At 41.0% G+C, this 14828-nt stretch overlaps 1 protein-coding gene across 1 annotated transcript; it reads right to left on the reverse strand.

The window, feature by feature from the left end:
* Positions 1-1010: 1010 nt before the first annotated feature.
* On the reverse strand, positions 1011-14368 carry LOC148017305 (tRNA/rRNA methyltransferase (SpoU) family protein). Its single transcript, XM_087662578.1, has 5 exons — positions 14050-14368; positions 13831-13932; positions 3382-3508; positions 2808-3096; positions 1011-1818 (listed from the first exon to the last, which is right to left on the reverse strand). Exons 1-4 carry the CDS (start codon positions 14257-14259, stop codon positions 2834-2836), a joined length of 702 nt encoding a protein of 233 aa, XP_087518704.1. The 5' UTR covers positions 14260-14368; the 3' UTR covers positions 1011-1818; positions 2808-2833.
* Positions 14369-14828: the final 460 nt, after the last annotated feature.

Consider the following 14828-nt stretch of genomic DNA (forward strand, 5'->3'; position numbering starts at 1 on the left):
TGCTTGCAACCCCTTTCTAGTTCCAATTGTATGCTTGTGCAATTTTATGCTTGAGATGAGGTGTTAAGCTAAGAAATATACATTACACATCACATCTTCATTAGCTCATTAAAACAACCTCAAAGTTCAAACTTTACAAAAGTTCCTATATCCCAAAAGCAAACGCCCAAACTTTGGGAGATGCATATCTATAAATAAGAGACTACCCAACCACTCTCCTCATCCTTTGTTTTGCAAGTTATCCCACTTCTTTCATCAACCACCTTGTTCAACTTGCTACAATAGTCATTTCTAACTACTGCCCTTTGGCTTGATGACTCCTACATGCTGCAATCTGCCCGGTGTTGCTAATGTCATCATCACCTATAACATGTTATTTTCACTTTTTCAAGACCTTTCTGCTCCAACTATGATTAGAGCACTCCAAATCCATCTCCCTCAAAACACACACCCCCCCCCCCCCCAACCCCCCCTTCACCCCCACAAAAGTCTTCGGTTGTCAGACAACTCTCCCTTGGAGCATCTTGTATAACATTCATTTATTCACTTCACAATTCTCCTTATTTGTTTGCATTTTGTGTTGTGTTTTTGCCTTTGTGTTTGAGTCCTTTATGATTGTACACTCAATATTTTCTTTTGCAAACCCTAGCATATCTCCACAGGTAGTGCGTTTCTAAGTAAAAAATGATATCTTGGTCTCTACAAGTCTCCTCAAAATCACCTATCTCCAATCGTAGTGATCCATTACTCTCGGTTTAGGTCGAGATCCCATAGGTCTCACACCATCATTTAGTGTGTTTCTCCAAGACCACTACTTTGCCTGCTGTAGAAGCCCTTGAAGGCCATCTTACTAAGATAGACATTTATACCTCTAAAATTTCAGAATGGCTTGTGAGGTGAGGCAAACTACTAAGTACATTTGCCATATGTCTCAATTTGAAAAACAATGAAAATGGAAGCAACTAAATATATTTATGCTTACAATCATAAGACTACAAGTGTAGCCTACAATCATGTACAAAATGATTTTTTAATGATCCTCTAGCTGACACATAGTATCCCAACTTGATCAATAGAAATCGCTAAAAATGTTGTACCCTTCTCAAGGCAAAGATATCTCTGATGGGGTAACCCAAAGCAGCAAATCCTCTGAAAGGAGATACTTGCAAGGCGAGTACTGATGGCTTGGATCTATCAAAAGGTAAGGTCAGGTCCAGAATGGCAGCCAAGTGCACATGGCACATTGCTCTACAAAATGCAGTGTTATCTACTATGACCCGTGGATGGCGTGCCAGTTCTAGTATGTAGCAATCATTAGCAACCTGACCCTATACCTAGTACTAAAGAAATCTCTAAGACCCACTGGCTCACTGGCTCTGCCTCTACCTCTACCCTCCTGCCCTTCAAAAAGGTTGCTCTATGCATCATGTGTGCGCAAGCGTGGAGAGAGAGAGAGAGAGAGAGAGAGAGAGAGAGAGAGCGCAAATAATCCACTATCAAAAGGCATTAATACCATCTTCCATGTAGATTAGCTTGAAAGTCCACTATACTTTTAGTAACAGTCCCCATTCTGTTGCTTCAAAGATTTTGTATCCCCATCCATGGACCCAATTACTCTGAATAAAAGCTAGCAAGTTTCAGAGAAGATCAACAATGGATTTGCTCTAGATCCTTCAAGCCTGCTGTTACTCCTTCAAAAGTGATGGGCAAGTAAAGCAGCTGCATGAAGAGTCTTGACACTCCAAGAATGCTGATTCCAGCTGTACAAGCTTCTTTCTTGCATTGTCAGACGGTTCCTGTAATCTGGAGCAGAAAAGCCTGCAGAAATATGTAGTTCCTTGTCTGTTAGCTCAGCTTTCCCAACATTGGACACAAAAAACACACACACACACAAACAAAAGAAGCTGTCTAAGATTTTGTACAACAGATGGAAGTTTTCTTCAGCATCCAAAACATATTTGAGCAGTTCTACCGAAGTAATCTTTGTAATGAAGCTGGTTAGCAGCACCAAGGAGAACAAAGGGAGTTCATCCCTTCCCGCCAGCTACACTAAACAGCTTGGTAACCTGTCTAGTACTAACAGTGCAAAGGGAAGAAAAAGACCTACCCAATGATACCACTGTACATATTTAACAGCATTAAGAAAAGAAAAAACACATAGCAGGCAATATTTTGATGTCTGAAAGTTCAATCACAAAACAACTTTGCCAGTGCTCCTCCTGACTAAGGAGACGGAATTGCAAAGTCTTCACTGGGGTTTGCATCTGTTCCACTATCAATATTCTGCTACACCTAACAGCTTTCCATACCCAAAGTTACCTGTCTAGTATGACAGTGCAAAAAGACAAAAAACACCTATCCAATGACCACTGTACAGGATTAACAGGGCAAACACGAGAAAAACACCTAACAGGTAATATTTTGATGTTTGAAAGCTCAATCACCAAACAACTTTGCCGGTGCTACTGGCTGAGGAGATGGAATTGAAAGTCTGCACTGGGATGTGAATATTATCCACTGTACAGGATTAACAGGGCAAACACGAGAAAAAGACCTACCAGGCAATATTTTGATGTTTGAAAGCTCAATCACCAAACAACTTTGCCAGTGCTACTGGCTGAGGAGATGGAATTGACAGTCTTCACTGGGGATCTGAATATTATCCACTATCACCATTCCAGCTACACAAAACAGCTTTCCAAACCAAAAGTAACCTGTCTACTATTAACAATGCAGAGAGAAGAAAAACACCTACCATCTGATACCACTGTAAGGAATTAAAGGGCAAACAAAGGAAAAACGTCTACCATTCAAAAAATTTCTGTCTGAAAGCTCAACCATCAAACAACTTTGCCAGTGCTCCTCCTGACTGAGGAGATGGAGTTGACAAAGAGTCTGCACTTGGATTTGAATCCCTTTCACCATCAGTTTTCAAGTCTCCATCCAGCCAGTCTTCAGCAGCATGTTTCAACTTTCTCATTGCACTTATTGTCTCAGGTGAGTCAGAACAAATGCTTCGAGATAGTTGGCTGGGTTCTCGTTCAGCAACAACAAACTTGTGGCCTGCTCGTTGCCTCTCAGAAAAACCAGCCCACACTGCATAAAATACATTATCAGTGTTTCTTACATTAGCCACATACATTGCCAAATGTACCATAACTGTTGGTGTTTGTTGACAAAACCCATTTTCAAAGTTTCAATAATTCTGGCCATGTTTATTACTGTCAATTGAAATGTGGTACATACTATGTATGCCAGAGAAGAGACATAACCCCATTTTATAATACCAAATACATAATTTATTTTCCCCTTAATCCATCTCTATTGACAGGATGACACTTACCAGAAAGTTTATAGTTTTCCAACAATAAAATTGACTACCTGCAAAATGGTGCAACACTATTGATGCTGCAACTGTGACATTCAATGATGCAGTTCCACATCCATATTGTGGGATGTAGACGAAAGAATCACAGATAGCCATTTCTTTGCTGGATAGGCCCATTCCCTGGGTGCAAAGTCAAAACCACTAAATAATCATTACAATGTACACAGTAGATTGTTCATAGCCCAACATATATGGAAATTCCATTTGGTACTTGTATTTACCTATGAATCTAATAAGATGCCAGATGTTTACCAAAAGGCGAATCTACTGCAGTTTCTACTCCATTCTGGAGTAAAGTAGTATATTTGTTTGAAAAGACAATAAAGTGACACTTTTCTTATAATAAAAGACCAACAAAAACATTGATAACATGTTTTAGTTCTGGTGTTATCAGTATAAATATTTGCTCATTCAGTTGGGTGCTTTTTATTTTTCACACAGTTAAGTTGTATTAGCTTTGTTTTAGTTCAGTTGCAATAAATCTGAATCCTACTGATAACAATCAAGAAAATGTGAGCAATGCGCACAAAAGAATAATGCTATTGCAGTCAACAATGGTTGCAGATACATACTAAAAGGCACACAATACAGGTACCATACAGCTTAAAACCAGTTGCATGCTGGACTGGAAAAAACAATCAAAAGATTGTATTTGTAAAATTGCTTTTGGGATTCGGGAAATGACTCGCAAGTAATGCAAGCAGAATCTGGAATTCCAAACATTCAAATACAGTATAATTGAAATTGGCAATATATTAACACAACTCCAGACTCTGCACCTTCAAAATGGGTGCGTTCACACATATGAACTGTCTCAGCTGCATGCACACACACTTGTAGTGAACAATGAACAGCGAGAGAGAGAGAGAGAGAGAGAGAGAGAGAGAGAGAGAGAGAGATTGCTGGAATGTCAGATCCACTACTGCAAAATGACCGGATGAAAGTATAACCCTAAGGTACTATAGTAGCACACCCCAATGAGTATTCATGAGAGGGGAAAACCCTTCTCCAAGGAGATAAAAAGTGCATGTGTGCATAGGAAGCACTCACACCAGAACAACACCATAGTAGCACACCCCAATGGGTATTCACGAGAGGGGAAAGCCCTTCTCCAGCAAGAAGATAAAAAGTGCATGTGTGCATAGGAAGCACTCGCATTAGAACAACAAGAGTAACACGATAAGTGTAACAATCCCCCCTAGACTAAATGATGTGGCCACCAACCATGAAAAAAATGCCACTAGTGGACACTTTGGTGTCAAAACAACCAGCCTAAAAGCATGCAAGCAAGTAGAAATGCCTTCAGGATTGATAGACCCACGAACTTAGTGCCTTTGAGATACCAAAAGACAGGTTTGACTGCTTGCAAATATTTAATACCATGGTTGTGCATAAATCATGCTAACTGAGAATATATAGCCATTGATAAAAGGAGGGGTTGAATGCATCTCCTGCATCCTCAATGAAGTGAGTGATATGCAACTGAGGTGCAATTGTCAGCTATGGCGATGGCAGATAGAAACACGAGCAGCAGTAGAGAGTAGTAGTGTAACCGGTCTAAGACTCACATAAAGCGGTAGTTCCTCCAATTAACACCTGGTCTTTTCATGTAACCAGTCTATGACTCACATAAAGCGGTAGTTCCTTCAATTAACACCTGGTCTTTTCACACACACACAAACAGAGACCTCACTCCCTCGCTCAACACCAAATTGGCCCCGAAGACTGGCGCCCCTCTCAGTATTTCTTTTTCAATTAAAAGATGGAAAGTTACAAAAATGAAATGTTCCAAAATACATAACCCGTGATCAATTGGTTTTCATCTTTTCTGAGTAAATCCCAGCTGCAGAAGGACAGTACAGCATGACCACATCAACATCCCTTTTAGGAAAGCATTTTCTGTGTTGGGAATAAAGGCCTTGTGCCTTTAAATGTGCTCACGTGTGAACACACCGTTAGCACTTGTACTTACACATATATATCTATCTAAAAACCTAAAGGTACACACTCGTCATTGTACCTACAAACGTGCTCACTCTTTGCTATTGCTCTCTCTCACATTCTCTGTCTCTCTGCGCGTAAAGACTGATTGTATCAATCTTCGTGCTTAACCCGTCACTACAAACTAGTATCAGAGCTGGCAAGAGACAACTACAAACATCATGGGTAGTCACAATCAATGAGGACAATCAACAGCTGCAGGCATTGTGAATAGGCGCCATGTGAGACTCCAGTGAGGAGATAGGTCACGACGCGCAAGCCACGACAGGCAGTGGACAAGGTGTGCAATAGTTGACGGGGCAACAGTCAGCGAGTGACGGTCCAAAGAGTAACCATCGGGCAGCAGTCACGCGATGAATTCGTGGCGGGTAGGCACAAGCAACATCCAATTGGCAACCTACACGGGGTCAGCAGACCCTGTCACACCTTTTTTTTTTCAAAATCGTTTATTTTTTTTAAGAAAAAAAAAAATTCAACTTCCACACCCCTTCCTTGACGGGGTTTTGCACACCAAGCACAAAAGGCCAGATTTGTGCAACTATGGTCTAGAAATTTGGGGCTTTTCCCGAATTTAGGGATCTCAAGTCAAAATTGGACAATTTGACTTAGAAATTGCAAGTCGGTGCACATTTGCCCGGGAATTTTGGGGCTTTTCACATTTTAGTGAAATTCTTTCAATTTCACCGAAATTAATGCACGCATGACTTGGAAATTTTGGGGATTTGTCCAGATTTGGTGCGAGCAAGATGCAACAATGTTATTTGTCTCAAAAATTGCAAGAATTTGTGACATTTTGTCCCCGACATTTGGGGCTTTTCATATACATGCACAAATTGGACTGAAATTTACCCAATTTCTCGACATTGATGCACATTGGACCCCGTGCAATTTGGGGCTTTTAGTGGGAGTGGTTAGCAGATACATGGCAACCCCTTACAATAAGTATTGGGATGCAATGAAAGGTATCATGAGATATCTCAAAGGCACAAAGGAGTTGTGCATCCGCTTTGGAAAGCAGAAGGCATCTGTTGTTGGCTTTACGCATACAGATTATGCTAGTCATGCGGATTGCAGGAAGTCCACTTCTGGGTTGTGTTTACTTTCATAGGAGGAGCAGTCTCTTGGATCTCCAGGCTACAAAAGTGTGTTGCATTGTCTACTACAAAGGCAAAGTATGTGGCTGCCACTGAAGTATGCAAGGAGGCTTTATGGCTTTCACATCTAGTGGGAGAGCTTGGCATCATAGAGTTACCTGTTCTCCATTGTGATAGTCAAAGTGCTATCATGCTAGCACAGAATCCTGTCTTTCATGCAAAGACAAAGTACATACAGGTGAAGTACCACTTCATTAGAGATGTACTTGACAACAAGAGCATTGAACTTGTCAAAGTGCATATAGATAATAACCCTGCAAACCTTCTCACGAAGGGTCTTCCAACAGAGCAGTTTGCTCATTGCCAATAGATGATGGGAGTTGGATAGATATATGTATTTCAGTTTTGTACATACCTAGACTTAGCTGGTTCTTTTCTCCTCTTAAGGCACATTGCCTTTAGATGGGAGGTTGTTGGGAATAAAGGCCTCGTGCCTTTAAACGTACTCGGGTGTAAACACACCCTTAGCACTTGTGCCTACACATATATATCTATCTAAAAACCTAAAGGTACACACTCGTCATTGTACCTACAAACATGCTCATTCTCTACTATTGCTCTCTCTCACACTCTCCGTCTCTCTGCGCGTAACGATTGACTGTCTCGATCTTCAAGCCTAACCCATCACTACATTCTGTAACCATAACTCAATGATTCTTGCGCAGAATTGCAATCTGCAGATCTCTGAATTCACTGTTCTTACTGTCTAGCATGTCCAGAACAACATCCCTTTTAAGAAAGCATTTTCTGTGACCAAAACTCAATGATTCATGTGCAGATTTGCACTCTACAGATCTCTGAATTCATTGTTCTTACTGTCCAACATGTCCAAAACAACACTAAATCAAAGCTAAAAAACCTTGTTCCTATGTAGCATGGTCATTACTTTCTTTAGTTCCTGCATTGGAGAAGCCAACAGTTGCTCCTGAACCTAGACAGTGAGGCTCTTGCCTCAACAGAAGTGCAAAGAAAACACTCAATGGTACCTTCAATGGAATCAACCCATCGTGTAGAGCATTTCCTCTGAAAATAGAGAGAGAGTTGACCAGAGGAAGCAAGCTCTACCTCCGTACATAAGTCAAAGACGAAGAAGTACTCTCCATAGATGATAAACTTGCAGCAATCTACCCTCAGCTCCTCAAAACTTCATTCTCAGACCTGCCCCTTATGCCTATTACGTTTTTTTCTAATGCTCTCTCTCTCTCTTTTGGGAATTTGTGCCACATGGCATACATGTAACGATTTTTCCGTTTAAACCTTCCAGTCTAAAATTCTCCATGTTTGATGCAAAATTTGACCTCGACACAACTTGAGAATTAATCCTCGTGCAAAAACGAAGATAATGATGTGAACAGATTCTAGGGTCCAAAAATAGTAACTCCCTAAATTTTAGGAATGGTGATCCCTGCATTCCTCAAGTTGTTCTGAGTAACTTTTATCATTGCAAATCAAAAAGTATAACGTGGCTCTGTTATAATGACTTTTATTCTGTGAGCATTCTTACATGTGCATCTTTTGTCTTGGCCAAGCTCATTGTCCTGCACCATCTCCAGTGGCTAAGCACACAATCCCAAACCACTGGCATTCTATTCTTCAATGCCCATTCAATGTGAAACTAGTCCTAAGGCTCAGACAAACCATTAGTCCGATTTGTCCCAATGGCTGTCTCTTCTGGCCATGCAAAGATCTCGCCTTAATCCAAGAGAACTCTAGGAGTAAAAAGCAACAACTAAAGAAACGAAAAATAAAATATTTATATAGGTAAATAAGGAAGGCAACTGCAAAAAGTATCACCACCTAGTGACAAGTAGAGTGAGAGAGATGCACGATGTGTGGGTACAATAGAGTGTACCTCTTTTAGGTTTTTAAGATAGATATATAAAAGAACAAGTGCTAGGGTGCGTCCATTTGTATGAGCTCCATATGCTCACATGCAACCAAGCCCAATATGGTCCGCAAAGTATTCATCTTAACGACAAGAGAGAAGATCTCATTAAAATCAATCCCATGTTCTTGCTTGTACCCCTTTGCAACAAGTCGTAACCTGTTCTTTGTAGTTTGGCCAGAACCAAAAGTGACCTTCATCTTGTAAACCCATTTGCATGGTAGGATTTTTCTGCCCCTTGGACAAAAGGAAAATTTACTAAATACTAACTGGCATTCTTCTTTAGAGATTCCATCTCTGACAACATAGCTTTATGCCATTTCTTGTTGTCCTCTCTATCCATTGCTTCCTTGAATCATAACAGTTGACCACAATCTATCAACATGACATAATCAGCAACACAATTTACACCAAGAACAAACCTATTCGGCCGTTTTGTATTCTTGGTCGATCTACGGACCCAATGATCAATGTTTACTACCTGTTCAGCCTCCAAATCTGCATTAACAGCTTGCTATTCAAATGGTTCAGCATGTTGTCCTACCTATTCTCGCTGTTCTAATGGCGCATTTTCTTGCTGAAACTATGGTATATCATGGGTAACTTCTTGCCAATCAATTTCAGCATCATTTCCTACATTTATAGGGTCATTTGTGGCAGGTATTTGCTGTTGTATAGCAAGTACTCTTTCCTATCCTATAGGTATCTCTTCTCGGAACACAACCCTTCAGACTTTCTCAATCTTTCCAGGTTGTTTATGCATGCGATCTTCCCAGAAGATAACGTCATTGCTATGTAAAATTTTCCTTTTCTCGAGATCCCATAATCTATACCCCATTTTACCCTCATTACCATATCTTAGAAAAATGCATTTATAGGACTTTGGCTTCAATTTGCTGCATTGTTCCTTGCGTATGTGCACAAATGCCTCGCAGCCAAACACTCTTAAGTATGAATACAAAGGTGGCTTGCCCGACCACACTTCTTGAGGGACTCTTCCCCCCCCAAAGACATGTTTGGTGACTGATTTATCAAGTGTACGGTTGTCATAATAGACTCTTCCCAAAATCCATAGGGTAATGCAACATGAGACAGCATGATACAGACCTCCTAAATAATCCTATTCATACACTCTCCAACACCGTTTTGGGTAGATTATAAGGGGCAATGAGCTTCCACTTTATCCCCTTGCTATCACAAAAGGCCTGAAAGACTTTTGATACATATTCCCCACCATTATCAGAACGAAGATACTTTAATGTCTTGCTAGTCATATTTCAGCAAGTACCAATATTTTTTTAAAATTATCTAATGCATGGTCTTTGCGACGGATTGGATAAACCCATACTTTGCATGTGGCATCATCAACAAATGTGATAAAATACTTCTTTTCCCCTAGAAACAAGCCTAGCATCTCACATACATCTGAATGTACCAACTCTAAGGGTGACGACTTTAACGAAGAAGACTTTTTAAGTGATGTTTGAGCATACTTACCAAATATACAACGATCACAATGATCAAAGTTAGCATACCTCAAACACAACAAATAATCCAAATGAGAAAACGCTTTCATTCTAGTTTGACTCATGTGTCCCAATCGGCCATGCCACAAGGACACACAAGGCTGCTCAATTATGGTGACAACATGGTCCCGTAAACTAGATACATGTAATGGATACAAAGTGTCACTCTTAAAGCCTTTAGAAACAATCCTAGATCTCTTACACATCTTCCATTTTTCATCCCCAAAAGTGGTGTGATAGCCTTCATCATCTAGCTACCCTATGCTTATCTAGCTCTTCTTGAGCTACGATACAAACCTCACATTATACAAGGTGAACACTGAACCATGTTGAATCCCTACAATGTCACATGCATATGTTGAGAGTCATCTCCTGCCACATCAGCAGTGCCACATGGCAATCTACCACGTGGCAATAGTCGGACTGTCCGCCGACTATAGTCGGTTGCATTAAATGCAACCAACCTGGTTATTACGGGTCATTTCTGAGGCATTCTTTTCAACCTTTGTAAGACTGAGTTTCCAGCAAACTTCCACACTTGTATCTTACAGAATTCAGCCTACTGGTGACGGAGACCGCACTCAAGGCTAACAGAGATTGAGGTTCTCGAGGTGGAGACACACATATATTTTCTCAGTCCCCATGTATAATTCTGCATCCTTATACAGCATTCTTTACTGCAGATTTTCTGTGTTTCACTGTCTCTTTCTCAATCTCTCTTCTCTCTATTCACTCTTTGTCACGGTCATTCGCTTCCGCATTGCTCCTCTAACAACATAGTTGTCCCCAAGTGGACAACACCGTGTCTACCACCACTATAGTTAGAAAGCCACTCATGGTGTGGTGTCACATGAAATGAGGCACCTGAATCAAGAATCCAAGTATGCATGTCACCATCAAAATCTATAATCAATGATTGTGCACTCAAGGAAGAAGCAAAGAGTGCATCACTACCACTGTCACTTTCATGACTGACTACATTGACTTCCTCTATCTGCACACTGCTCTTCTTTGCATGTTGGTTGTCCTTTTTCTCATCTTTGCTATCATCAGTGCTTTTGCCCTTGTCCTTTTTTTTCTTCCACTTAAAGCAATCTCGCTTGAAGTGTCCTTTTTTGCCACAATGATGGCACTCTACATTTTTTCCACGATACTTGCTACGAGCTTTATTTTCAGAATTGCCCTTCTACTGGGACCTACCTCTAATATGCAGTGCATTGGAAAACTTGCATGGTGAATTATTTTGTCTATTTAGCTCTTCCATGAGTAAAGAGCTCTCCACATCTGAATATAATAGCGTGGCATTGGAATTACTCATTAATGTCCTAAAAGTATCCCAACTTTCAAGCAAATTGCATAGCAAAAATGTTGTCTTGAACTCTTTATCAATGTTAAACCCCAACGCAATCAATTGGCTGAAAATAGAGTGAAACTCATTCAAATATATAGACATAGCTATACCTTCCTTCATACGAAGGTCCATCAATTTCTTCAACCAATAGATCTTGCTTGCTGCACTTTTCTGAGTAAATAGCTCCTCAAGTCTTTGTCACATATCATAAGCAGAATTCAATTTCTCTATGTTAAATAGCAAAGTGTCTATCTCACTAAAGGCTCTATGGTAGAGCATGCAAGCTCATCCAACTCATTCCACTCATCTTGATCCATGGTTGCCGGTTTTATCCCTTCTGCCTTTATGGGCTTCACCTATTTCTTCTACACCGAGACATTATAGCACTGCTTCTACCATATAGCAAAGTTGTGTGCATCCTCGAGCTTCTTAATGTGCAAAAGATTGCTGCTATTACTGCTCCCAACATGATTTACTGCTCAAAAGTGACTCAAAAGTCAACAAATGTGAGCCCAACTGTCACAAAAATGACTCAAATACCAAACAAGTACCAAACAGTAATGAGCAGACCTCTTGAAAGTCAATCCCTTCCTTTTGTGCACACCCTTTGGCAACTAGCTTTGCCTTGTACTTGGGTTTCCCATCAACTGTCTTGAATTTGTATACCTATTTATTTGGAAGTGGCTTCCTTCCCTTGGGCAATGACACAAGATCCCAAGTATCATTTGCATATAGAGATTTAATCTCTTCCTACATAGCTAACTTCCACTTATTGCTGAACTCACATGACTTGGCCTCTTTGTATGTTAGAGGCTCACCCTCATCTGTAAGCATCACATAATGCAAGGAGGGGTCAAACCTATGTGATTGCCTTCTTACACATGTAGACCTGCGTACCCAATGATCAACATTTTCTAGATTTGGATCTACATCTGGAGGTATATTATTTTAAGCATTTATTGGCTGCTGTAAACCATTTTCAGCATGCTGTTTGTGTTGTATAGCACCTTCATTTTCATTTCCAGCACATGCATTTTCATAATGAGCAAGCCTATATTGCTATCCATGACCTCCTTGTGTTCCTATTTGCTGTCCATTATCATCTAGCTCAAAAATAACCGGCTGATCATTAGCTTCAACTTGTGATACAGCATCTTGAGGCTCATTTTCTGAAGTAATGGGTGGCTGCAAACTCTGAAATTTCACCTTTTTCAGATCTTCATTAGAGGCTAAAGTGCCTTTCAGCAATTTTGCCTCATTAAACACAACATTACGGCTATGAATAATCTTCTTGGACTAAAGTAACCACACTCTGTAACCAAATTCACCCTCATTACCATAGCCCATGAAAATGCCTTTGGTGGATTTTGGGTCAAGTTTGTTCCTCAACTCATCCCTAAGCACAAGGAAGTCAATGTAGAGGGTCCATCTAGGGGAAAAATATTGTCACCTACACAAAAAAGTTGTTGTCTTTAAGAAAAAACTTGCATTTTCAGAAAACACAAATGTGGATAGCCTCCTCTACAAGAATCAAGGATCTATCTCTCTCTCAAACAATGATACCATGCTCTAATACCATGTGAGAGTGTACAATGGAAGAAGAAACTTGAACACACAGGAAGAGAGAGAGACAATCTGTAAGAGAAAAAGAAAAGAAACTTGCCCTGAACAAGGAACAAATGTTGAATACAGAAGGAGGATTGATCAATCCCTGCACACAGCCCACAGCGTCAATGAGGACACTAGATCAAGCTGATGATGACGGCAGCATTAAAGACGAAGGAAGATGATAGAGTCGGAGCATGCACCTATCAAGAAGAAGGAAGATGATGATGATGAGTGGCTGCCAAGTGGGAAATGGCTATAAATGGCCACAAAACCCCTAAATTGGCCAACTAAAATCTGGAAATGCCATAAATGCTGGCCAATCACCATTTAATGCTGGCCAACCAGCATTTAATGCTGGTCATGGCATAATAAATATCTAGAAAATGCCAGATGGCACTAAAAAATCCAACTTGCAAAGACAATGTCCAGCAGGTGTGGACAACCTGGGAAATGCAAAAACTACTCGTGGAAAACACACTGAAACCCGACAAACAAAAGAAATGCACCTAGATAGCCACTCTAGAATGAGTAGCCTCCCCCATGAAAACACATGACAAACTTATCAAAGCTCCAAAAGTCCTCGTCTGATTCAGACTGAGCCTCACAAGTAGGAGATGACAAAGCATGACAAGCATGACTACTAACAATCTCAAGGTAAATATGGGGTGAGCTACACTCATTGTCACTTTTTTTGTTCCAATTTTGGGCCTGAGAGGAGGAATTAAGCTATGCTAAGAAAGGAGCTCCAGTATTTGCTAGGCTTTAAGGTTACCCCATGCACGAGGTTGTATAGTAGGATGACTCAGTTTGGGGATAGACCTAGACCTTAATCACTCAATCAAAACCTCTCTCTCTCTCTCTCTCTCTGTGTGCACATATTTCACTTAAACACGGACGCATAAGGAGGCAATTCGCACCTCGTTTCCTAGCAAGAAGGCAGTGCTGCGAGTGAATGGATGCTCATGAATTGCAGCCGCTCCATCTACAATCTCCACTCCAAAGATGTCGCAGCCTTTTTGCTTCACAAAGGAGAAAGATAAAGCGGCTTACTGCTCGGGCAGACGGAAAAAATCGTACAGACAAAAAAATGAACCACTATTCAAAATATGTATCACGCTGGCCATGCCAGAACAGACCTTGAGGTAGGCACGGGCGTCCACAAGGGTGTAGAAGTGCCTGAATCGGAGGTGCAGGGTTGCGCCATGGCTGCCGAAGGAGTTGAAGTCCTTCTTGCCGACGAGGAGGAGCTCCGATACGCCAAAAGCAGTGGCACTGCGGATCAGAGTCCCGATGTTATGCCTCTTCGCAACGTTGTACACGATCACGAAGCTTTGCACCTCGCTCATTTCAGCCAGGCATGGCTAGGCTCGTCTTCTGCGCGCGCTGTATGTCACTGCCATAGACGCCGGGCCCATTTTTACTCTCTTAATTTGGAAGAATTTTACGAAATTGAAAACCAATGTTTGATGATACATTAAACTATCTAAAAGTTAAATACAAGGCCAAGGTCGTTTAACAATAAAACGTTAAGGCAAAAGCTTTACAATTCGTACCAACCCTTTTACTTAAAGGGATAGATTTGATGGGTTTTGAGATGGCTAAAGAAAGCATATACAAGGAACACTAGGTCGCTTCATTGTAAAGCAAGAGAGTAAGGGAAGCAAACTCATCATGTGGTTGGGATGTTACGATTCTCCCTTCTCTATTCCTCTCTTCCAAATCTCTCACCCTCTTGTCCACACTCTCTACCCACATGTATCATATACCTACTCGCTCCCACCACTCACCATCCCACTTGTGTCACATGGCCATCCACATCATGCCCTCCTATCCTTCTACCCTCTCACGCTCTAAGCTCTACCCTACTCCCACCCTTGCCCCCACATCACTTGCTCACCCATCACTCTACTCACTC

The sequence above is a fragment of the Lygodium microphyllum genome, chromosome 22 (assembly GCF_053477565.2).
Source record: "Lygodium microphyllum isolate KBCC chromosome 22, Lygodium_microphyllum_v1.1.10, whole genome shotgun sequence".
Classification (NCBI taxonomy): domain Eukaryota; kingdom Viridiplantae; phylum Streptophyta; class Polypodiopsida; order Schizaeales; family Lygodiaceae; genus Lygodium; species Lygodium microphyllum.